General features: G+C 43.1%; 1 protein-coding gene across 2 annotated transcripts; it reads left to right on the top strand.

The window, feature by feature from the left end:
* Positions 1-15,236: 15,236 nt before the first annotated feature.
* Positions 15,237-25,453, top strand: SERPINE2 (serpin family E member 2). Of its 2 annotated transcripts, XM_041414477.1 has the most exons (9): positions 15,239-15,509; positions 16,706-16,825; positions 17,979-18,206; positions 19,271-19,468; positions 21,872-22,070; positions 22,197-22,297; positions 23,295-23,381; positions 23,916-23,999; positions 24,787-25,453. In XM_041414477.1, exons 1-9 carry the CDS (start codon positions 15,254-15,256, stop codon positions 24,822-24,824), a joined length of 1,311 nt encoding a protein of 436 aa, XP_041270411.1. In that variant the 5' UTR covers positions 15,239-15,253; the 3' UTR covers positions 24,825-25,453. The 2 variants fall into 2 exon arrangements, with proteins under 2 accessions (XP_041270414.1, XP_041270411.1); XM_041414480.1 differs by lacking the exon at positions 16,706-16,825 and having other exon boundaries at positions 15,237-15,509.
* The last annotated feature ends 341 nt before the right edge of the window (positions 25,454-25,794 follow it).

Here is a 25,794-nt window from a genome sequence, read left to right on the forward strand (position 1 = left end):
TGGGCAAATCTCAGGCAGCTTCACCTCAAACTCCTCTTGACTCCTGCTTTTTTGCCCGATTTCCACAAATTAGTTCTTTGTTGATGCAAAGTACTTAGTAGGTGTGGTGCCTCACTCTTTCCAAAAAGCCTGACTTGTTAACTGTTTAGGGGGCACAAATTTGATCGCTTAAGCCACTTGCTAAGAAGGAACAGTGCTTTCTTGCCTGGGTGGGAGGTGATGCCCAGAGCCAGGAGCTGAATGAGCTGTGGGCGATGTGGCAACAGCTAAGGGGAGGAACTGCACTTCTGGCTTTTACTCTTCAGCTCCAGCTACACTGGGTGTAGCTGTCCAAACTGAGTGGAATCAAAACTTGGACAATTTCATGTCATTTTCATTTGCTTGGAACACAGCTTCCTTTTCCCTGTCCTATTTCTACTGAAGACAGACTACAAAGTCTGCACGTGCAGAGGATGGGTTCAGATCCAAGCTGAGGGCGTCTGGGGGCTTGGCTGTTGGCTTAGGTCTTCAGGCTGTCGGACTAGAACCAGGATCCCTGCTCCGAGTTCAGCTAGCTAGTCAGGGTCTAGCTCTTCAGCTGCCTTCCAGATGCCAGATTGTACCAAAATGCTCCTAAAATCATTCCGTGGTGTTTTCCCATGGGGTTTGCATGATGCTGAGTGGTTGGGCAAGAGATCTGACATGGCCTATGCAGCTTTCTGCCTTCATGCCTGAGAGAAAATGGATACCCAAGGGTTGTCTCTGCTAATATGAAAAATCATGCAAAAGGTGGCTGTTGGGTATTTTTGTGGGTTTTTTGGTTCCTTAATTAATCTTTATTCTCAATTCAGAAATGTATCTGTGTATGAAACATTTTGGGAAAATAAGGTAAATTTTAATTAAAATTTAAAAATCGAGCTGGTTAGTAAATAGCCTAACAAATGTCCACCTCACTGCCATGAAGAAACAATTCCTGGACAGCCCAGCCTTCTAGCACCAGCACCTTATCTTAGCCTAATTCTCCGTGCCCTGGCTGAGGCTGAGCTCCTTGCCTCTGAGCACTGCCTTGCTGTGCCACCTCTCTCATCCATGTTTCCATCATTTCTGTTTTGCCCACTCTCCCTGCACTGAGAGCCACCTTGATGGACACAAGGCTCTCCACCGTAAAGACCAGCAGCAGCTGCCACCGCTGCTGCTCCGGCTCGTGCCAGGAGATGGCTTGTTTTGATTTTTTATCTAGAGAAGTCCAAATTCCTGAGGGAAGAAATGTGGTTTATTGCATACTCATCCTGTTTCTTCAAAGCTGAACTGTGCCATGCATGAAAATTTTTTGGAAACCGGGAGCAGAAACGATGACTTAACAAGGCAGTGCTGTCCACTGCCACACCAACACACTGCCGGTTTTCCTGAAGTTGTCAGCACTACCGCTTTGTACAAAGAGTGGAAATTCCTTCTTGTACTTTGTCAGTCACGAAGCCCAGGGCTGTCAGTCAGTGTTACAGTTAACATGTGTTTTCCCAGGTTTGCACTTCTGTCCTGCCACACTGCTCTGCTACACTGAAGGTCCTAGGCTGAGCCATTTCCTCATCCCGTGGCTGCACTGGGGAGCACACGGGGAGGAGTCCCCTGGCCAAAACCCTCCAACCTCGCAGCACGCCGCTGGCGCTGAGGGGCCGCACGGAGCTGGCCTCGGTGCTCTCTGTCCCCTCACAGCTCCGGCGTGTCCTGCCGGGCCGAGCCTCGCCCCATGGGCACTCCATCGCTGCCTCGGCTTCCCCTTGTCCCCGACACGGCCGCTGCGCCCCCGCTGAGCCAGCGGCGCTGGGGAGGCTCCCCGGCGCGATGCGGGTCCGGCACTCCGACCCCCGGGCACACCGAGCTCAGGCCGAGCCGCTGCCCGGGCTCGCCCCCCTCTCCGCTCCGGGCCGCGGGCGGCAGCGCTGCCCTGGGCGGGCCCGCGGCGCTCGTGAGCGGGGCCGCCGAGCGGGGCCGCCCAGCCCCGAGCGGGCAGAGCCGGGCTGCTCCGGAGGGGCGCCCGGGAGGGGATCGGGGCACCGGGCGGAGGGTCCGGGGCACCCAAAGTTTGGCCGCCGGAGGCCGCGGGGTCGCTCCTGTTACCTGCTCGCACAAGTTTCCCAGCACCGGGTGCGTGGGCGCTGTGCCGGGAGCGGGCTTCTGGCGCGCCGAGTTTCTTCTGCGTGTTGGCTTTGTGAAAGCAGGGAGGGTTTTTTCCCCCCAAAAGAAGCGGGGCTTAAGGCTGGCAGCCCTCGGTAGTGGCATCGCCAGCGCGGCGCGGGAGCCGCTTCGCTCCGGGTGCGGGAGAGGTGGCATTTCCGAGCGCCCGCTGCGCTGGGAGAGCCTGGAAACTGGAAGTTGCTCGCTTCCATTCGTGTCCCTTGTCTTCTGTGAGAAACGCTTGCTGGCTGAATGAAAGTAATAAATAATAATTCAGTTACTAACTGAAATTTTCTTGGCATTTCAAATGACAGAGTAACGGGGGAGAAACATTTACGGCCATTGCCCTTTGGGGAGGAAAGGGTGATATTCTGATACTGTAACAGGATTTAGATAGTGCTGGTGGCATCACGTTGTGTGCTGTAAGCGGAGAGCTGGTTAACCAAAACTCTGACCTCGGCTCAGTTTGGAGTGATGTGGGAGCTGCTTCGTGTATCGCTGTTCTGGGAAGATTTGGAAATGCAGAGTCCTTTGTCTCTTGGTGAAAATGGTGCTTGATGTTTTGGCTCAGTACTGTGCAATGTTGGAGGATCTTAACAGAAAAATACCTTTGGAGAAACCATTGTAGTAACAAATAGGTGTTAAAATATCGAATTTCCCATAAAACTAGCGAATATCTGTTTATGGATTAGGGGCCTTTGATTTATTTCTCTCCCCCTTTCTCATGCCTGCATATGATTCTGAACGTGGTCTGGCTTTTGTGGTTGTAATCGCATTCTTGGGCAACTTCCTGAAAGAGAAACCTGGTAGAATGACTTTTTTTTTCACTGCACTGAAAAATGACCTCTCGCTCCTTCACTTTCTCGGGTGTGAGCATTTTGTAATGTCTTGTCCCCAGCTTGCCACAGGAATTCATTAGAAACCTGATTTTGTAGGGACTATTCACAAAATGTACGTAGGTGTAAGCAGCTGTGCTGCTGTGTAGCTTCGGAGAAACTGCAGACATCCTTGAGGAAAGTGAAAAGCAGCTTCATGCCTGCTGAGTGCTCAGATGAGCCTTTGGAGTGTGAGGGGAAGACCAGTGCAAATAAAAAGGCAGAATTATTAAGTAGATTCAACTGCACGTAAGACGTACTAGGTTGGAGATCTAGCATTTTGTGGGATGTGATTAGACTCATGAGAATAGCAGCTCAGCTGTTTGGCACAGGAGCAAACTTTGAGTGATGAATGCTAGTCCACAGCTTTTTACAATTACAGACAAGTTGTATGTCAGGCAACCTATAAGAAAATTGTGTCAAGTGCACAGTGTCTCTGGGCACTGCTGTTTTATGGCCTCCCCAGGTATGAGGATGGTGGAAGAACTCCTCTTTGCTCTGATTGATGATATGGCCATCACTATAGTCACACATACATTTATATCTATATATAGCTCTATGTATCTCATGTGGGAGGCAATAGAAACTCATGTCAGAACAAAAAAGAAAACAGAAACCCGCAGTGGATTTTGTCTCAAGGTGTATACAGAAGTGTTGAAGCTTCTGTTTGGTGTTGTCATTGACAACCAGGAGAACAGCATGTCTTGGTGGCATGTGGAGACTTTTAGCCCGAGTGTCTAAACCACACAGGCAGAAACGTGTTCCCAACCTAGAGTTTCTTACCAGCATCTGCTAGGCAGAAAAATGTCAAGCAGGGAGTCCGGTAAGTTGCACCAGGTATTTTTAGAATAGATTGAAGCGAATGTGTCTGTATAAATACTGAAAAATAACCACCTCACCTTACTGCCAGGAATTACAATGGAGATGCATATAAATTGCATGTATCCACAGCAAGGGATCAGTTCAGAGGGAGCTCTGGGTAGAGATTTGTGGTGGTGAGCACAGCATCTACCTGGCTCATGCAGCTGGTGGTGGCTTTTGATTCTTGATAAGAACTACTGTGCTCATTCTTGAAAAAGCTGAGCCTCGGTGGAAGGGCTTTCTTGGAAGCTGGGGTTAGGGTTGTCTGGGCTGCTTGAATTGCTTAATCACAAGCATGCATGAAGGAGCATGCTTTTGTAATACTAATTATGGGGAAATTAATTCTAATCATCAAAACATTTCCAGTCAACTTGGTTTGTTAACTGAATTCTGCAGTTCTCTAGGGTCCAAGGTTTTATACATGAGAAGACAGGGAAAAGATGGATAATCATCACTAATCTGCAAGGTGTTGCTAGATGGAGTCATCTTTACGTGCCTCAGAGCATCTTCCCAGTCACCTGTGACATGGCTAATGAATCAAGTTTTACAGCAAAGTGCTGGCCTGTAAGAACCATGTAATTCAGTGCACCTCTACTAGCCATAAACATATTTTGAATAAGTGTAGTGATATAAGGAATTGCCTCTTTTTGGTAGTAGAAGCATGGAATAGTCAATCACCTATGTATGAATTTAAAGATTTAGTGTAAATGTAAAGATTCAGTGTAACTTTAGGGATCTATGAAAATATAAGTAGTTTATTTTTATTAGTATTAAAGTAGATAGCTTCTTTGTGTAAAAACTAGAAAGCTGAATGTGTGCAATTGTGTATGTGTTCAGGTGTCTCCTCTGTGATGGTTAAAGTGGTGGGAGGAGAGCAGTAAGAGGTGGTAACATTCTGCAGCTGGAGCTACACAACCGTTTAGGCTGGCATGCTATGGGGAAAAAAAGCTGTCCTGTGTTCTGCTTGTTCCTGTCTCTTTAGGGATAGACTCTAGTTCATACTTGACTTCTGTAAGCAGAGCTGAGGTCTCTGCTGAAGTGAGAGCCAGTAATCAGGGAATGGAAAAGTATGGGGCAATTTTAGTGGCAATGTAGTATAAGTCATAAGTTCTTGAGCTGTTTATCATGGCCTTGAAATACACTTAAACGCTAACTGAAATGCTTTCTAAATCCATTAGCACCTCTCCTTGAGCAGTGCCTGTGGAAAAACATGCATTTTGGCAGCTGCTGTGTCTTCTCTGTGGTCTGGTGTTCACCTGTAATGGCCAGAAAGATGTTTTTCCCCTTATTTTTATGCTGAAATCAGAAGGTGTCTTGTGCTGGGCTCCAGTAATTATGCCACAAAGCAGTTTAAGTATGAAAGCATATTCATCTTGTGGAATTATCTCCCCGTGGAGAAAATGCCAGTTTTGCTGACAATGCTCAGCCCTGTGGTGCAAAGTGTGGGCTTCAGGCAGTCTACTGTTGGCGTCCTGGGCTTCGGAAACAGCAGCCTGAAATTCTCTTCAGTGCTATGGGACCATGAAAGCAGTTGTGGAAGGGATCAAGACTGATGGCCAGTGAGTGCTGAACTGAAGAAGCCTGTTCAAGGCTGTGTTTATGTGGTGGCCTTGGCATGCAGGTAGGTTGGTTTGTGAGAAATATGAGTTACCAAGAGACTGTAAGCTACAGGAGTAAATCCCCCTGGAGTCTCCAGAAGCACTAGTGAGAAATGCTGGTGCATTCTACCTCCCTTAGTTTGGCTGATGTACAGGGGATGTGAATTTATATACATCAGCTATGTAGCTTTGACCAAGCCTGGTTTTTCTACTTAAATGCTTTCTGTATCATTGAACAGCTCACTCTTTAAGCCTCTGTTCTTGCAGAAGGACATGTTTGAGGTATTTAGTGATGTTTCTCACTGCTTCTGAGATGGTTCTGTCATCTGGTGTGAACTGTAAGCTTCTGCTTACCCACAGCTGAACGAGGTTTGAGGTTTTTTGTTTGACTAGGGGAGGGACAGTTTCCCATTGGCTCTGACAGCTTACAGGTACAAAACCAAGAGGAGACCTGAACATGACTAATTTTTCCTCTTCTGTTCTGTTATCCTATAACTTTACATCCCTAAGCAATCTAAGAAATGCCATGTAGAAGTTGGTGCATTATCTGTTACCTCTGTGTCTCCATCTTGCTGTACACCCTCCTCTTCCAGAAGGAGTCGTTCATGTGGCTTTCTCAGCAGTTAAACAAGCTGAGGCTCCAGCTGCTCTGGCAGCTGGGTTGAAGAGGTTGCTTTCCCAGCTAATTGCCTACTTCCTCTGCAGAGGTTCGTCATCTGCCTTACAGAAATAGTGATGGACTCCTGGAGGCTCAGCCAACACAGCTCACAACTCAGCCTACAAACTCTCAGGCTGAACTGAATCAGACAGTTTAATATACTGGGTCACGACCTGCTCTTGGAGAATTCTTGTGCATAGTTCATACTCAGTTGTCCCTTTTTTTACTATGGAAATTTAAGTCTTGCCTTCCCAGAAACCTGTAGTAAAGCCAGTGGGATCAGTCAGAAGTGAGGTCAGTTTAACAAAAAGCGTGTTTTCTTAAATGCAGGTCTTTAAATAGCTGGTAATTCTCTTATTAACTGGTTAGTGTAAGTCATATTGCAGATGACTGAGGAGGTGTCTGCCTGATATGGATGAGGTTCCCAGCACAAGGCTTTCCTGCATCCTTACAGCATCTGGGACTTCTGATGCTTCCTGTGGTTGGCTAGTTCTGCTTCTGCAGCTTTCTGGGGGGAAAAGATGAGTATAACTAAATGTCTGTGCTGTAAAGAGAAATGTGAATGTCCTTATCCTTTTTGGGTAACCTTCAGGCTAGGGCTGGAATGGCTGAGAAGAGGCCACTAAAAACTAGTATCTTGTGTTCCTGTGAGCTTAGGTCTGTTTCAGTGATGCTGTCCTGCATACAGAAAATCAATATACATTTTTCATCTTAAATGTTAATAACGTGGCTACATTACACTTTAAGGGTTATGTTTGTTATGTAATTTTTCAGATAAGGTTTCTAAATTAGCTTGCAAATAGGAAGTGGTTGATTGCTAATGTTGTACAGTGTGATTAATAAATAAATAAAAGACTAGTCACCCATTACTCTGCAGATCTCCAGCCACAAGTGCAGTAAATGGTTAGAACAGCATTCTTGATATCGCCAAGTAATTTGTCATTTGGTAGAATTCCCTATGTACAAATGCTTAAAGTATCAAGTTTTGGCTGTCAATGAGCTTGTGTAAGTGCAAGTTTTTTGAATTTTATTGTTCTGAACAGAGAATACTGGGGTTCCAGTCCATTTTTATAGTGAAATGACTGTATGTACCTTTAGAGTTACTGCCATAGTCTTTCCTCTTGAAGGAGGAGGGATAAGTAAAAACTTAATGCAAGTAATTTAATAGTATTTGCATTATTTTAAGTGAGGTTTCTTCAAGTCCTCTTGGGAGACTGTCTTCTAATCTTCTGTTACCAGTGGGGCATCCTAAACCCAGTTGGCTTTAGTTAGATGTTGTATGGCTGATAGATCCTGCCACCTCTCTTAGCTTCCCAGGTGTAATAAAAATGTAAATAATGAATAATAATATGGCTGCATAGAAAGCCTAATTTTCAGTTATGATGTAAACCCTGACTGAACCGTAGAGTGTGGAGTGATGGCAATGGGGCTTTGTAGCACTGTTTAGTAGGAAATGTAAGTACCTCTTTTGTGGAGTAACCTAAACCTAAAAGCTGTAGAATCTGAAGGCAAACAGTCATCTCTCTTCTACTCTGCAGCAACTCACATGCCTTTTCAAAGCTCTGAAATACTAACCATTGGCTTGAGGACTCAATTCTGTACCTTTAGTTTTCTTTATTTCTTAAACAGGTTTTTTTTGTCCTTTGCTTGACAGTTCTTTAAGCCCAAGTGTTAGAGAAATTGGCGTGTCTTAACCCTTTTGAAGAAGGATGTATCCTGCAAGGTCTTGGCACTCAGTCTTCTCCAAGCACAGTTCCCAGGTGGCCATGGAGCCATCTCCATAAGGCTGTTTCTACTCTCCCAGCCTGGCAGGTGCAAGAGGCAGGGAGAGGGCATGTGTCAATGGCCAGCAGGGGAAAATTTACTTGAGGAAAGGAGAACCAGATTTGTTTGCTCTGCAGGGATGTAGTGGTGTGAGTCTTGCTTTTGGATGACACCAAGATACCTGCACCAAGTGAAAATTAATAAGGGCACTGGATTTCCCTTTAATATTTTTTTTAAGGAAGAAAAGATGGTAAAATCCTAAGGCAGAGGTGGGACTTAAGGGTGAAGGTGGTGTGAGGTACCTGATAAGACACCAGCCATTGTTAGTCCAGCACCTTGTGGACTATTTCCTTCATAAATCTGTATTTACACAGCCCATTTCCAGAGAATTAATACCCTGCACCTCATTAATGGGAGCTTGCAGTGCTGTAGGCTTGCCTTTGGCTCCTAAGGAGCCTGTGGTTGCATAGTGAGCATTGTTCATGTACAATAAATGTGGCAACTGTGGTTCCATGAGGCCTTTCTTGCACTAAAAAACTAAAAGTGGGGGCTTGAGTTTAGGCAAAACCTATGATTGCCAAACCCCATTCCCTCTACTGGGGTGAGCCCAGAGAATAGGGTACAGCCTCCCCACTGTGCTGTGGAACACTCCTCTGCTCCCTCTTTTGGGAAAACTGGTTCTGCAGCGTTGGTCTTGATGAGCTGACTGTCCCATGCTTGTTTCTTCATCATGTTAAAATACCCACAATGCATAAAGAACTTAGGATCAACCAAACCTCTTCTTTAATAAAGGGACACCAGTAAATGAAAAACATAATTCTCTTTAATCTTTCTGATAGTGTAAGACTTGATACTAGATCTTGGAGAATTCTGTAGAAACTACTTTAAATACAGGAATAAATAATAGCTAGAAACTTTAGCAACTGTAATTGAGCCTACAGTAACAAGAGAACCCACAAAATTTGAGAATGTTGATAGAATTGTGCAGTGCCATAGAAGTTTCTATAAGCCCCCTGCCCTGTCAACTGTACTTGCTTCATGAAGCAGAGCTAAATTTGGCTTTTTTAATCATGTATAAATGAGGGATGGAAGTAAAAGCAAATGATACATAAAAGCCTATCTATGTTCTTGAAACTCTGAATAGTGCCTCTGTAGTTGTTGTACAGTCACAACTCAGTGAAGTAAAAACCTCTGGTCAGCTTTGCATGATGTGAAATTGATCTTTGTAATTGACTACCATGAACCACCACCAAGTGCTGTACAAGATAGAATAGATAGATACTGGTGAGAAAAACTAGTCTGGCTTGTGAACTGGAAACCCTGGTCATGAGGCTACATACAGTTTGAAATGGAACTGGTCTCTCTGCACTTCTTGCTTAACAGAAACCCCCAGAAAACGGTGATGGTCAGGACTCTTTATGAAGAGGCGCTGAACTCCAGCTTCCTGCTCATGTGGGAGCAGTGCTTGGACAAAGAGATGGTTCCTGTGTGGGACCAGCTGGTTTTACAAGCTGGTGCTCTGCAGGGAAATTCCCACTTGGCAGGGGAGGCTGGTTGGACACAGCTGAACAAGCTTTCCAGAATGCACTAAAAACCTGAGAGAGATGGGAATAGCAAAGAAAGGATAAAGGTTGGGAGAGGAAGTCTTCAGAACCAATACCATGCTTTTTGTATTCATGTGCAGTGCTGGCTGTTGTGCCTGAATTCAGACCAACGTCGTAAAATATAAAATTATTTCTTAAAAAAACCCATCACTTTCAGCTTATCTCTGTGTACAACTTATGTTTATATCTTGTTGACAGTAACTTACTCCTCTTCAGAGCAATATGAGTACTGAGCTGTTTAAAACCTAGCAATCATCCTTTATTGGAAATGCTCTGCTTATACTGAACTTCCCAGGTATTGAGTAATAATATAAGGAGTTGTTAGATGAAAAGGGAGAGCCAACATTCAAGACATACCAGAAAAGGGGAAGGAAGGTGAAACATTTCCCGGATCTGTCACGTGGAAGAAGCCAGAACTTCAGCAGGCTGAACTCAGGTTGAGGATGAGGAGAGGATATTGAAGCTGAAGGCTTTGCTACGTAAGAGGCTTAGGCAGAAGGGGAGTCAGGAACACCTGTGGGGTGCAGGGAAAGCACAAGAACCAAGAGGCTGGAGTGTTTTACCATGCTGCTGTGGGCATCAGCTGGAAAACAAGACCCAGCACATGACCTTCCTACTGCGACCAGAGTGGTCTCCTTGCTTGGGAGAAACAATTGCTGTGTGTTCAGCCAGCTCCTTTAATGACTATTAACAAGTTTGGTTGAGTGTTTATTCAGTCCTGCTGAAGAGAGTTGGTTAAATGCCTGAAGTGAAGCTGCTTTCAGCTCATATGTCAATTGAAATAAGACTTTTAAATTAGTAGCCCAGATGACAGTGGCATGAAAACATCAACATCTCAGACTTGGAGAGGTCCCTGAATGTTTGTTCCAGGCTGGCTTTCTCTGGTCACAGAGGCTGCCCAGTGCCTGCCACGTGGGCTCAGGGGATCTGAGGTTTTTGGGCTTAATTCAGTGAGACCAGCAATGCTGTGAAACTGCTCTTCAGTTTGTGCCTTTAGCTGTGCTTGCTGCTGTTTCATTGCAGCTGTTCACAGAAGTGCAGTCTGATGTCTAAACTTCCTTGTGCTTGATATATCTTGAAAGAAATTACAGAATCAATCTTGCAACTGCAAGAATGAGCCTTTTGGATTATATTGAAGTCAGGCTTCAAAATAAACACTTGGAGGTGTCTCATAGTGCAGTCATTACAGATATCTAAAAATCTATGTACAGTTGATTATTTCATCCTCAATCCACTGCAAAGTGTTCTTCAGCCTCTCTGGGACAGGCCTTTTCTCCAACTAGATATTAAATATTGGCATTTTTTCAGATCATGTTTTTGCCTCCGATCTTGAACCAAACTAATTTCTGTTCTTCCTCTTGGGAAGATTGCAGCAGCTTGGTTTGGCTCTCTGAAAATGAAGTCCTTCCTAAGCTAGTTTTCTGCTGTAGGAGGAATCTTCGTTGTTTAGCAGTATTTTGTGCCTGGGGCTGAAGATGTAACTTTTCCCTCCTCCACCAAATGCTTTTCTAGACACAGATTAAACAGCCTGTATTAATACACCTTTGCTTTTGTAACAAGCATTCTGTAAATGCAGTATGAAAGCATCACGTCCTCTTTGTTGATATAACTACTTCCATAATAATTTCATCCAAAAAATTTAAACTAGGTACTTTGTTGGTGATCTGAATAGTTGAGCCTAGTGAGAGTAGAGTATCCTGCCCAGTACATCTGAGAGTCAGTGTTTGCAACACCAGCATGAAGCTGAGCTCATCCCAAGACTGGGAGCCTGAAGACTTTCCATCATCAGTCATGAAACAACGCAGAACCATCAGTGTACATAGGACATACTGCTGTTTTCCTCCTCTGCCTTCCCCAGAGCTCTGTGCCTGACTGGAATAGTTGTCTAAAAATGCAGTTAGAGTTGTAACTGGTACTTCAGTGTGATGTACAGGACTTGGGGTGGTGCTGCTCTGTGAGGCAGGGGGAGTTAAGTTCTTGGTGTGCTTGCTGTGGAGATGGCATCTCATAGAGATGGATGTGTGACACTGATCTGTTTTGCTCAGAAACTCTAGCATTAGGGTTAAGAACTGGATTTGCATAACAAATTGCAATGTATTATAACACTGGCTATGTTTCTTTGGGTTAGTGACAGTATTTCCATTGTGTGTTGAGAAGCTTAAATTGTGGATGTTGTCCTTCCTGTAAGTGCTCAGTCTAAGAAGTGGGCAGCCTACCCTACAGAGGGACTTTTTTTTTGATCCAGAATCTTTCAAAAAGCCCACATTTATGTAAATGAATTTGCCTATACACTTTCCTCCTTCTCAGTTTAACTTTGTAAAAAATATAAAGGTCACAGGCAAAGAAATGCCTAGCCTGTATTTTTGTTTGGTTTTCTGAAGCATTAGATTCAGATTTAACTATCACCAAGTTTTTTTTGCTTCAGTGTTATGAAAGCTTGTTGAAAGCTTGTTGATATTCTGTATAGCAGGTCAGCTGTTTTCCATCCTACACATCGTACATCCTTTTGGATTTTTTCTCCCAGCACTGTGCTTAAGCTGTTTCTTGCAGGATATGCAAATGCACTTCTTGATGCTGGACTGCATAGAAGCTGATTTTACTGAAATCAGATGGAAACTTCAGTTGCAGGGATGCCACTTCTCAAAGATCCAATTGTCTCCCCAGTTACCTGGTGAAGTTACACAGTGGCCAGAGCAGGGCCAGGCCAAGAAGCGACTGCTCTGTAACTTTTGATCAAAAGTGGTTTTACTCTTTTTCCATGCTCAGAGCACTTCACAGCTTCTTTTCACGTATTGAATAGCTATTTGCTAGAGATTGTGCTCCAAAACAGAGACCAACCTATCTGGATGGTGTGTGAGGAGGGAGAGGTTAGGCAAATATGGAGAATTCTGGGGAAACCAGATGTGGGAGGTAATCGATTAAAACGGAAAAAACCCAAAATTCTGCAGCAGTGGCCTTGGGAGCAGAGTTGGCTTTTTTTTGACAAGGCTTCACATGTTATGTGGAAAATACAAGGCTTGTCACCCTGAGTCTGTCAGGGACTGTCACCAGTGAAGTAGAAAACTTGGAGACTTGCAATATATTCTAGGAAAGGCAAGAAGAGAAGTGTCTGCCTTCAGTTAGGCTTGTGCGGATGAAGTACCTAAATGACAATGAAACGTTGTTTTATTTGATTTCAAAGTGTCACTCCTGTCTCTGCCCTCATAGTATGCTTCTTGCCATATAATGTATCAAGGGTAGATTGCCCTCAAAATTGCCCAATTTCCTGTGGTTTGCTGTCAGGATCAGGTGGAGCTCGCTTGGTCAAAAGCCTGGTTTTCAGACTGCAGCTCAAACTGTGCTCTGTGATAGTGATGGACAGGGACAGTACCAGATAACAATGTGGGACAGGCTGTCTGGCACCAACATGCACCATCCCTTGCTTCAAAGTGCATCCAGTAAGACTTTGTAATAGTTTTAGGGCCTTGAAGTTTCTTTCTGCCAAGATACTAGGTAGAGTTATAAGTCTGCTTAATATTGGGATTAAGAATTTATTTAAACTACCCCTTGGGTTTCCAGGCTTGGCAGAAGAGATGGCCACCAAACCACCAAAGAAAACCCTAAAAGCTAGCCCTAAAAGTAGCTTTTCTTGGAGTGCCTCCTGCAAGGCAGCAGCACCAGTGGTGTGGAGCTGCTGCCTGTGAGAGAAGGAATCCTTGCCTTTAAGAGCAAAACTAGAGGTTTCAGGTTATTTGTGTTAGTATCAAAGAACACAGAAGAATGTTCCTTAACAATTTTAATTTATTTTGAAAAGTGCAAGTTTACTTTTGCTGTCAAGCTGTTGGCTCTCCCCCATGACATTTTCTTGCTGTAGCTGGTGATGAGGGGTGCAAGACAAATGTGGGAGTGACTCATGTAATCTGCCTCAGGGGGCTGCAAGCCCAATCCCTGCTGCTTGGGTTTTGTTCTGCTGGTCTCAGCTGCAGCTAGCCCAGTCCAGTCTAAATTTTGGGCTGAGCTTGAGTAGTTGCAGTGGATGGCTGATATGAAGCTCCTTTGGAAGGAATTGTGCTTAAGTGACCTCAGAGCTGCTTGGGGGATTAGTAGGTTTATGGAGAAGACTTAATTATTGGGTGGGCTTTTATCCCACTTTGTAGGACAGTGTTTTCACTTTTTCTTGCATAACTTAAATCAGCAAGTTCTTCTGGTCAGAAGTATGCTAAAGTTGGATTTGAGGGAGAAAGATGTCTAAACTCTTGCATTTTTGCATTTTCAGCATTTGGCATTGCATTCTGCAATGACAAACTGCGACAAAGCCAACTTCATCCCCTCAAATGGTGTAGAAGAAAGTGGAAATGCTGTATTTGTCGCTTTCAAGTGTTTCAGCACAGTTAAAGTACATGCTATTAAAAGATGATTAAACAAATCTGTACAAACACCAGCTGGTTTTCTGGTAGTCAAGTGCTCCAGCATGGTTTGAAGTCGCAGCGTAGGTAGGCTGGCGGTGGCACAGCTCCTTGGGGTGTGTGGGAGGAGGCTGGGAATGACAAGGCTGTGCCTCTGCTGGGCCCCAGCACCCTGGGGTGCTGCACCTACAAGAGCAAGTGTGCCAGCTTGCTGCACAGGAGGCTCCAGGGCAGCAGAGACCTGCTTTTGCATTTTTTATGCAAATAACGCTTCATTCAGTTGGACACCTTCTGCAGCCCTTCTTCTGAAGTCAGTGGGGGAACTGGCTCCTGGCTGGCCTGGAAATGGAAGTCAGGGCTGTGAACTATGTAAATGAAATGTCTTAAAAATGTTGTGAATGGGGAACATAATTTAAGGAAATTGGCGGTTATTGCATGTTTCTGTAAGTATCTCTTTGCCCTAACAAAAAGGGTTGAATTCGGTTTTGTGAGGAGGAAATACAGCATAGTAGTTACAGTGCTCAGTGTTTGACATTTGGGCTTGGCTCTCTGTAATCAGTTGCTGATAGGTCCTCAACAAAATGTTGATGCTGCTTGTGCTTCAGTTCTTTGGAGCTCATGGATAATAATACCGAGTTCTGTCAGGTGTTAGACCTGCAGGTGAAGATACGCCCGTTTTGAATATTAACTTAATGTTGTATACATTAGGTGCTCTATTTTCTTAATTGCAAAAGTACAGGTTGAAATCCAAGTTCAACGTTTGCATTTTAAAATCTAAAATTTTCTTCTACATTCTTGTTATTGAGAATGCCAATTGTGCAGCTAACTCTTATTGTTCTAGGCAGGTGTAAATTCCCATACCAGAAGGTCCGTTTGCATATGTAGATATGCTTCTGTTCACTGCAGAAAATGATCTATGAGGTGTACTGTGCATCACATACTAGTGGGTGAGGACCATACCACACTTCTCAGCACTCATTTACCATAAAGTGCAGTCTAAATAGAATGCCAAGCCTCGTTTACCTGAAACACAAAGCTATCTGAACTAGGGGGTTGTGGGATGTGGTCTCCTAACTTGGTGGCTTTTGTCCTTTATATAGACACTGATATCTAGCTATGTCATGATTATTCCAGTGCATCTGGAAACCCCTATGCCTAAAATCCTGGTAGTGGTAAGTAAAACAGTGAGTTGTGTGAGTCCCATTGCTAGAGTTCTGTGAATGGTGTGTGGCACGTGTGCAAGACTTCCCTGCTCTTTAGGTGAATAAGAATTTATGTTAAAAAATGCTGTACTTGTGAAAGCTGACTTAACTTTCCCCTCTTGTTTTCTTACAGATATCTCCAACCAGGAATCATGAACTGGCACTTTTCCCTCCTCTTTGTTCTTGGGACTTTAATGTCTGTATGTTCCCAGTTCAGTTTTTATCCTCTGGAGGAGCTTAGCTCTGATGTTGGAATCCAGGTCTTCAATCAAATAGTGAAAGCTAAGCCTCAGGACAATGTTGTTGTTTCTCCTCATGGGATTGCGTCTGTCCTGGGGGTGTTGCAGCTGGGAGCTGATGGCAAGACAAAGAAGCAGCTGACAACTATGATGAGATACAGTGTAAATGGTCAGTGATCCTAAGGTGGTTTTGGGTGTGTTTTGTCACTCTTCATGATGTGTGAGAAGGCTTTCAAAGTGTGGTAGATTGCATCATGCACCAATTAACTCTGTTTACCAAAGCGCAGAATGGACATGCTTGAGGTTAATTGGCAATTTGAGCATGGGCATGTACATATACCCAAACTGGCTTATGAGCAGCTTGGTTAATGCCTTCAGGGCCCTGGCTAGACCTGCCTTTGTCCTTGACAAATTGGTATTCCAGAACAGGGTGGATGGTGGTCCAGTGCTAGCTTGGAGCAGGAAGGTGGCAGTACTCCATTTCAGGCTGTACTGAAGGACCTTTAATGTGCCACTCCTTAGATAACAGGGCAGGAGGATATTTCTTGGCACCTCACTGAAAGCAGTGCAAACTAACCATACAAGTGATACTTTCGTGTTGCTCTGCAGTTTTGTTCATGTGTTTCTGCTGTCAGAATCCCTGTATGTGTAGTTCTTGTAGTGCCCTCTTCTTGAAACAGCCATTTCTGCTTGCCTGTGCCTGACACTGCATGCATCTGTGTTCATATTCCTCTGCCAATGTCTGCCCCTCCAGAGGGAGTAGGCTGAAGATTCTTACTGCTTTAATTTGCATGCTATTTTTGTGAGTGTTTGCCAGCAAGATTTAACATCTTAGTGCCAGCATTCTGCCTTACTTCCAAGAATAGAAAACCCTCCAGGAGGTAAGTGCACATTTAAATCTTGAGCAGTATTGTCATATAACATATTGTCATATAACATGTTGTCCTGTCTTCATTTGCTTTGCTGTTTTGGTCCTGGATTTGAAGTACAATAAATTTGACACCTTAACATCTAAATGATGTCGATTGAAATCTCTTCATGGGATAATCACCTCTAGGAATATTTGAATGCTTAAAATCTAAACACTTGCAAAAATGTTGAGGTATTATATCAACTGGTTTTATTTGGCCTTCAGACTTCCTAATCCTAACTGTGAGACACAGAGGTTCTCAAACACCTTAGAAGGTAGCCACTGCCTGGTTAGAGCCTTGTTATGGGATGCTGCCTCTGTCCTTGCACAGGTTTCCCCTGCTCTTGTTCGTGACTACCTTAAAGTCCTTTGGCAACTGTAGCAACTGCTTCTTTGGAAAGGTATTAGTTGAAAAGTATTTAATTTGTCTTTAGCTGTCTTTTAATGCAATTTAGCAGCTGGAAGCAAAGAGGAGAGCCAGCATCATGAGACCAGCCAGCTCTCCCCGGACCACCAGCAAGTGCTCCGTGGGCCACCAGTGGTCCACAGAATACAGTTTGAGAACCTCTGTTATGGTATGTTCTCCAAAAGAATTTGCCCATAATATTGGAGAGTGAACATGCAGAAATTCATACCAGTGGTGCTGTTAAAGCATTCATGACACATGAAACAGCAAAGCCATCTGAGGTTTTTTCTTACATGCAGCTAAGAGAATAACTCTGAACTAATTTATTCCTGTCATATCTCTTCTTTGTCTACATAAGAAAGTAGTCAGGAGATGTTTCTACCTAAATTGTATTGGGAAACAGAGGGAATCCTTTCATAACAGCCACCCAAAGATGCTGTTTGGTGCAGTGGTTGAACATGAAGTTGCCTGCCTGGCAGTAGCTTCCCTGTGTAGACAGGCACTCATTGATGAGGCGTAGCGCAGGAGAACTGGGTCTGGTGAACATAGCAGTTCTTCTGTGCTGCCATATGCTTTCCCTCACACACAGTGAGTGAAGGAGCTAGCAAGCACTTTGTACAATCTGCTTTCAGGTCCTAAGGATCTTGACTAAGCACTGGAACCTACTATTTTCCCTTTTCCTTTTTTTAGAGGCAAGCTCATGTGTTAAGAGATTAACTCTTGCTTGTAAGTGATTTAGGCCGGAACTTAGTCTTTAAGGAAACTAAGACTCAACTTGGAAGTTTATTATAAAACTCTTGACAGCTTCCTTTATTCTCCAGCAAATGGAAAGGAAGTAAAGAAAACAATTTTTGCTTTTCATTCTGAGGCTCAAGACCATTTGTTATGCAAATCCTGCAGAACTCTGAGTAGGCTGACCCTTTGACTTGCTTTGTCATTGTCACAGAACTGACAATTGACCTGGCTTATGTGATATGAAATATTTTTGGAACAGTTTCTTCTGTGGAAGAGCATGATTTCTAGCTCTACACTAATATTTAAACCTCAGTGTAATCCCAAGCACTGTCTGTAACACTCTGAGCAGACAGCTGGAGGTGCAGCAGGCACCATAGTGGAGGTTCATGTTTTTGCTGGGAATCAGTAGTGTTATGCAGATGAGACATCAGAAATGGGTATTTTGGAAGTCCCTTCAGAATGCTTGCTTGGTCTTCCTTTTCTAGTCCAACACTGTCTGACTTTTCATGTCATTAATAGTTGCATATAGAGTAACTGTTGGTTTATCATGTTATTCTAAATTAAACTTGCTGTTTTTTTCCAACTAGGAGTGGGTAAAGCCTTAAAGAAGATAAACAGGCTGATAGTCTCAAAAAAGAATAAAGACATTGTAACAATTGCTAATGCAGTGTTTGCAAAGAATGGCTTTAAAATGGAAGTGCCTTTTGTTACAAGGAACAAAGAGGTGTTTCAGTGCAGTGTCAAGAGTGTGGACTTTGAGGACCCAAATGCAGCATGTGATTCCATCAACCAATGGGTGAAAAATGAAACAAGGGGTGAGTATTGGGCAATGCCTTTATCCGTAGCTGGATGGTGTCTGAGACCACCAATTTAGATGGAAATATTGGAGAAAGATATAGGGAGGTAAAGAAAGCTCTGTTCTGCAGCTCAAAACTGTCTTTTAGCTGGCATTAGTGTGATGCTTTAGGGCTGGTGGGTCAGGAAGCAGCAGTCTTGTTGTTCCAGTGGATGTGCCTGTGTGGTAGTCTGGAGGGATGTGTTTGGGGTGTGTGTCCATCCCATCCATCCATGGGATCAGAGCAGCTTTTACTCTTCTTCGCATTCATGTACCTGGTGAGAAATCCAAGCACAGTTATCTTGGGTCTGTGCTTTCTCTCAAACATAGATGCTTTCAGGAAACTCAGATGTTTTACTCAGTAAATCAGACTCACAGGAAGCTGAAGGGCAGTTCAGCTTTTGCTCTGACTGCTCTAAACTGTCCTAAGACATGACCCTATTCTTAGGACTCGCATTTGGTGGCTCACATCTGCCTTGCCAGAACTCCTCATGCTTCAAGCCTCTTGAACCAGTTGTGAAGCTTACATACACTAAAGCCAGAGATCATGTTTTGCAGCGTGTCCCCAGTCTAGAGCAATTATGTGTTTGGTACCTTCTGGAGCTAAAACAAGTCTCTCCTGGATGTGAGGAGTGTGTTAATGATGTTGGTTGTGGTATTTGGCAAATGAGGCTGTCAAATTCTTTCTCGACCACATCACCAGTTTTGCATAGCAATGTTGCAAGCAGTGTGTGAATGGGGAGGTGTTTCAGCTGAAACTATTCCGTGTAGTCTTAGATCTGCTTATGTGCTGGAAAGGATAGAGCCTTGTTAGTTGTTAAAACATCAGGCTATCAGTTAGCAAGATATGTTTATTTCTAGTTATCCCAGAAGTTTACTTTTTGACAAAGAATACCATTGACTTTGACTTTAAAATATATTGTCCCATGAGGAGCTGGCACACTCACAGATCAAGCGGTTTAAAGTAATGTGTGTCAGGTTCTTCAAAAACAGTTGGCCAGTGTTACAACAGCAAATACTCAAGAATTCCTTTATTTCTTCTAGGTATGATTGATCAGGTTGTAGCTCCAGATGATATTGAAGGCAGTTTGACCAGACTGGTTCTAGTGAATGCTGTGTATTTCAAGGGCTTATGGAAATCACGATTTCGACCTGAAAATACCAAGAAACGCCCATTTTATGGAGCTGATGGGAAGACCTACCAAGTTCCTATGCTGTCCCAGTTGTCCATCTTTCGCTGTGGTAAGCTCAGTGACTCCCACTACCACCAACAAAGGGTGCAGAGTTTGCTCATTCCAGGAGCTTGCTGTGCATGTGGTGTTTAATGGTGTTGCTTCTTGTAGCTGATATAGATGGATTGTTACAGAAGTGTCTCCTGCTGCTGAAGCATGGGCAAGGTACTTAACAGTTGCCTTAAGGTTGGATACTCTTAAGTATTGCCTCATCCTTTGCCTTCAAAAGGGAAAGTCTGAAGTATCCAAATTGAGAAGTTTGCGTGTTGGTTAAGCTAAGTACATGTTTATAAGGGCTGAGAATAAAGGAAAGCTGCCAACAGGCAGAATGGTAGAGGTTTACCTGGTGGTGAGCTGCATATGAGAGAAAGATTGGAGTTCAGTTTATATTTTACTGCAGATAGAAAAACAGGACTTGCACAGTCTCCAATCCTATGGGAGCCAGAGGAGCTGGGTTAGAATGTTGGCTCTCTCTCCTGAGGTGTGAAACTGCTCTTCAGATTGAGTCACAAGTGAAAAGAAGTTGAGCAGGTTCTGCCAGACTTCAATCAGAGACTCTCAAAGCTGACACCAGCAGTTTGATGTGACTGACAATGTACTTCAGAGCTCCAGTTTGCAGCCTTTTGGGGATTTTAGTAGTCAAAGTAAGATGGATGCTCTGATTAAAAACTTGTGTTGCATCCTTCTAAGAAGTGCTGCCTGGAACTTACTTCCATGTGTGTTAAATACACTCTGAGAAGTAGGCCTGAGAATACAGCTTGCTATAAATCTAAAAGCAAGACACTGTGCTTTTAAATGCCTGCTTGTACTGTCAGTAGTGCTCAACCAGTATTAGTAGACTTTATGTTAAGTAAACAGCTGTTACTGTCCTAATATCCTGTATATTAGAGCAGATGTGTTGTAATACTTTAACTGCTGAAAATGTGAGTATATACTGCAGTATATACTAATTTTGGAGTTTCAAATGAGTTCATAACTTAAGGTGGGGTTTAGCAAGACTATTATCTTGAAGGCTTTTGACCTCTGATGCTGGTTGTAATATCCATAATGTTGGCCTATGTTTAAGGTAGAGAAACTATTAAGGCTAAAAAGGAACAAAAGAAATATTGCTGAGTTCCTGATTTCCTGAGGACTCAAATGAGGCTTTATCTCTGGATATCCTAACACAGGGCTTCTATTTTATCCATGCTTGCAACAGGATCTTTAAAAGTTTAAATATCTTATGTATCTTCAGTCCCATCAGCTGACTGATGCTGAGCTCCCCTCCTGTTCAGTTTCCCTCAGTAATGATAGCAGCACATGGCAAATCAGGAGAGCTGCACTTACCTGTTGGACAGTTTGCCTTGTGTGACTGTCCTGGAACTGACTTCTGCAACCAGTGTTAGATGTGTAGGATACAGCCTGAGAACCACTGCCATAATAAAAGGAATAGTGAAACTGCCAGCTTTGACATGATTCTTGCAAAACAGAGGTGCAATACTGCCAGTTTTGTAGCAGTATGAGTTTAGAGCAGCTTTCATGGTGCTGGCAACAAGATTAAATTTGTAATGAAGTTTTTGATTTTCAGCTTGGACTGTCAAGTACAGATTTAGATGAGGAAAGGGGAAAGACAATAAGATCTTGTTGCTATCCTAAAACCTTGCCTGAAATACTATCTGTAGTTAAACTGACAAATTTTAACTTGAAACTACTATAAAAAGCATTTGCTTCCCAGCCACATGCCAGAAATCCCACAGTAAGCAAAGGGAGCTTGGAGGAGGAGAGGGCTGCTCAAAGACAGTCTTGCTGTAACTTGGATGTGTTGCTATCTCCCTCCATCTCATCTAATTGGCCTCTTGCACTGCCTCAAAGTGGCTGTGTTCCACTATCTTGAGAGACTTCAGATTGCTTCCTAATCAGATCCTTATTAAGCAAGAAAATCAAGCAAATGCAACAGACTACTTCAGACAGGAACCAGGAGGTCTTGCAATAACTCTTGGAAGAAGAAGCTTGTCTGCAAAATCTCTTCAGTTTGGAAAGATAGTCTGCTGCTATTCCTTGCTTTGTTTTTATTCTCAGTTCACAGCTAGTTCTGGTACAGCTGAGATCTGGAGCAGAAATCCAGTTAATTCACAGACCTGGTCACTTTTAGCATAGCTGGCTTGCTGCTCTGGGCTGGTGAGATTTGTCTGGGAAGCAGTATGTATGCTAAGTGGGTATATGCTCCATGGTGTCATCCTGTGTTTTCTGTCATACTAGCATCCATACAGAGCCCTTGCCTTTTGAAGGCCCATCAGGAAGTGTGGGACTTTCAGAGTTGGTTTTGAGATGTGGGCAAAGCTTTCCTGACAGACTCTTCTAGCACTAGTTGTGTTAAGGTAGAGGTTTAAGGCTGTAATGGCTATGGCTCACTAGTTTGTTTCTATTATTTTAGGCACTACGAGTACCCCAAATGAGCTGTGGTACAACATCATTGAGCTGCCATACCACGGGGAAATGATCAGCATGTTGATTGCACTGCCCACCGAAAGCACGACGCCACTCTCTGCTATCATCCCCCACATCAGCACAAAAACAATAGGAAGCTGGATGACAACCATGGTAGCAAAAAGAGTACAGGTTATTTTACCAAAGTAAGTACCTATACAATCCATTCCTTCTTCAGGGAGTGTTTGGGGGGTTATTTATATATATCTCACCTGATACTTCAGGTGACTTTGCTGCATAATACTGATGCATTCTTTTTTTGTTCCAACCAGATTTACAGCAGAAGCAGAAACAGACTTAAAGGAGCCTCTGCAAGCACTTGGTATTACAGATATGTTTGACCAGTCAAAGGCAAACTTTGCAAAAATAACAAGTAAGGGTCTTTTTGTTTTAATTCACAGTGGCCCTTCATAGTTCCTAGCTCTGAATCAAGTGCTGCTTTACCAAAGCAGTTGTCTGCTTTCTCTTGGCTAAGTGTTGCCATGACATTGGAGCTGGTTTTATGTTGTAGTCAGCCAGGCATGACTGCTTGCTTCTGTTCAACATTGCCGTGGCTTTTTTCCTCCCTCATCTTACATTACAGCAGTAAATCATGCTGGTCAGCTTCTTAAGATTTGATATTGCAACCTGAGGGTCTCAAGCATTGTCTGAAATCTTTGGCAGGACTTAAACAATACCATATCTTAGTCTGTAGCAAATACTGCAACTACAGTGTGTAACTTTCCCTGAAGTATCTGTTTAGTGACTTGAGCTATAAGAAAGCATGTATGAAAAACATTCACACTTTTAAGGGACTGAACCAACTCAGAGCTGTAAATATTAGTGTCTGAAAATGGGGTGTAAACACTTTTTAACTCACGGCTGTAAAATAACTTATTTCTCTTCTCTGCTTTCATTAAAATCCTGATTAGCTTCTATAGAACTGTCTAACAAAGCTTACCTTGTGCTGGCTTAATTTGAAAACAAATGCCTGTGTTTTACTGAAAGCAAGGTATGTTGCTAAGTGCTTTTTTCCCCCTGACATTGAGACACATGGGAGTGTAACTTAAATTCTGATAGCAAATTTTTTTCAGGTTTTTTATCATTAAAACTAAAAATGCATGTGAGCACTTCTAACTTAAACAAACAATAAGCAAACTTAAGACATTGGGAGGAATGAGGAGTAAGATAGTAATTACAAAAATAGAGAATAACCTCACTTAGTGACTGTGTTCAAAGGTATTGTTCTGCTCTGCAGCTTTGGGATTTCAGCAGGATTTTAGCAGTTTTTAGTATTCTGAGCCATGTTGACAGAGCTGCTTAGCTACACAGTACTTCAGGACTCTCTCAGTGAGTTTTACTGAAGGTGCTGTTCTCCTTGGGTCTTTCAGGAGCAGAAGGTCTTCATGTATCTAATGTTCTGCAAAAGACAAAAATTGAAGTTAGTGAAGATGGAACCAAAGCTTCTGCAGCAACAAGTAAGCAATTGCACTGATAACTGCCAGACCTGGGGAAACTCCATTAGAAGGCTTTGGCACTAGGCAAAGATAGCCCACTTGGAGATCACTGCAGCAGTATGCTCAGACTCAGATCAGTTGATGGGCTTTGTCATTTCTCAGTCAAGTCTCAACTTGCCAGTGTTGATCACTGTAAGAAATATTGACAGATTTACTTCTAGAGAAGTGTCTTCCCATAGCTTAGGCTTTATATCAGACCACTGATGGCACATTCTGACTATCCAAGTTACAAAGAGGAGTAAGCTCCTACAGCCTTTGGGTGACAACCTAAGGCTTTCAGCTCTCTGTGGGTCTTATATCTTTTCAAATGCTTCCTGTAAGAATATCATGTGGCCTGTGTGGCTTTAAATGTCCAAGTTAGTAGGTTTTAGGCATTTGTCTGCACCTATTCAAGTCTATATATTTATATCTACAAGAAAACTTTACTTCAATGGAGTATATAATGCATTATGGTGCTTGATTTGTCTCACTCTAAACTTTTTTTTTTTTTGCAAGCTGCAATTTTAATAGCCAGGTCATCCCCTCCTTGGTTCATAGTAGACAGACCATTTGTATTTTTCATCCGGCACAATCCTACAGGTAAGCAGCATCTGTAAATACTTTTTGGCTTAGAAGCTGAGTATCAGCTATGTAATAGTAACAAAAGAAGTCTGGAGCTACCAAATAACTATTATAAACATGCACTTGCAGGAGTTTTTTTTGCCCTTAATTTTATATTATTTTATTGTGAATACAACTTGGAACGGGGAAAAAATACATTTTGGCTGTCAAGGTAACAGAAACAAGCACGGCAGGTTTGTGGGTGTAAAAGAAGAGTCTTTCTTTAATAGTCATAGTTCCCCTGAGTGCAGAGGAAACAGCTCTTTACTGGTAGTGAACTGCTGACCAGTACCCAGCTTTCTGGACAGTCAGACAGTGAGGGCCAAGGCTGAATAGGGGGTTGGGGGTCCAGGGTGCTGCTCCAGCCTGTCCTGAACATAATTGAGTGTTCCAATATAATGCTCAAAGCTTCTTTGCAGTATGGGCTGCCTCTCCCAGAGCAGAATTGCACTTCTGCAGTGACCTGCAGGATCAATATGTCATTTAGCGGGGAACAAGGTGCTGCTGCCAGCACTGGGGGAAGAGCAGGCTGCTGGCAGCAGGCCCCATCCCCAGGCTCCACAGAGCATCAACAGGGCTGTGTGTCTCTGGAAACAGGAGCTGGCCACCTATCCAAACATGCACTTCCCTGGGCTCACAGACCTCAGGGAGGCTGGACAAGACTGGCGAGGTGGCTTGGCTGTGCTCTGTGGACTTAATGCTTTCATGGAAAAATTTAACTCTATTTACAGATGATGGAAACCCTTGTTTTTGTTTCATCCCTCAGGTACAATCTTGTTTATGGGACAAATAAACAAACCTTGAATGTGGAAAAGACTTTCTTCAAGAAGTAAACAGGCACACCCCTGTTCTGTTAAATATTTTGTACATTACTCTTTGACTTCACTCAAGAACTAGTTTTAACCACTGACTAGGTTTTGAAACAGGAGTCGACGTAGTTCTGGCTTTGTGGGGAAAATACAGATTGAAAACTACAGTATCTCTTCAAAATGTCTAAAAGATTCTCTAAACTACTGAATGGTTACCTATGCTAGCAGCTTCTGAGCTTTTTCTGTATCTACTAAGAATTTATGTATGGCTTTTTGTGAGAGGATTTTAACAAAGAATGATAAATGTTTCTATTAATGTTGGTTTCTTCTTGTGTGTGGAAAAGGTCTAATTTTGTAGATACCACCTATCAAGATTACTTTTGGTTCCTGAGTGTCTTGGTACCTGGATATTCTTGGTAGAAATAGAATAAAAGTTCTAGCAGTTTTTATATAGTGCATGTATCACTGAGAGTTTTAAAACTAATGTGGTGTTCAGTACACATCGCATTGTCCTGTCTCATTGTAATGTAAACTTGTCATTGCTAGTATACACTTTCTATTGGATTTAAATTTTATATTTGTTTTTGTACAAAGGAAAAAATAAAACTGCATTATGAACAGTCAGTGTTATGATCATGGATGTGCTGAAGAATATTGGGGTCCAGAGCCCTGTGTACTTGTTTGAGATTTAAGAAGAGTGAAAGGAGGGAGATCTTTTGTGAGACCTTTTTGTTGTGTGTAGGGGGGTGTTGGTTGGTTTTTTTGTGGTGAGGTTTGCTTGCTTGTTTGGATTTTTTGCTTGTTTGGATTTTTGCTTGGTTGTTTTAGTCCCTCCTTCTGATGACCTTTTTTGAAGTTGTTCTGCTGTGGATGAATTATCCATAGGTTTGGCATCTGAAGAAAACTCTATTCTGGTATGCCCAAGTTACTGCTGAAAACTGCCCCATGAGGAGGTCTCAGTGCAC

This window comes from Onychostruthus taczanowskii, unplaced genomic scaffold (assembly GCF_017590055.1).
Source record: "Onychostruthus taczanowskii isolate IOZ18803 unplaced genomic scaffold, ASM1759005v1 scaffold45, whole genome shotgun sequence".
Classification (NCBI taxonomy): Eukaryota; Metazoa; Chordata; class Aves; order Passeriformes; family Passeridae; genus Onychostruthus; species Onychostruthus taczanowskii.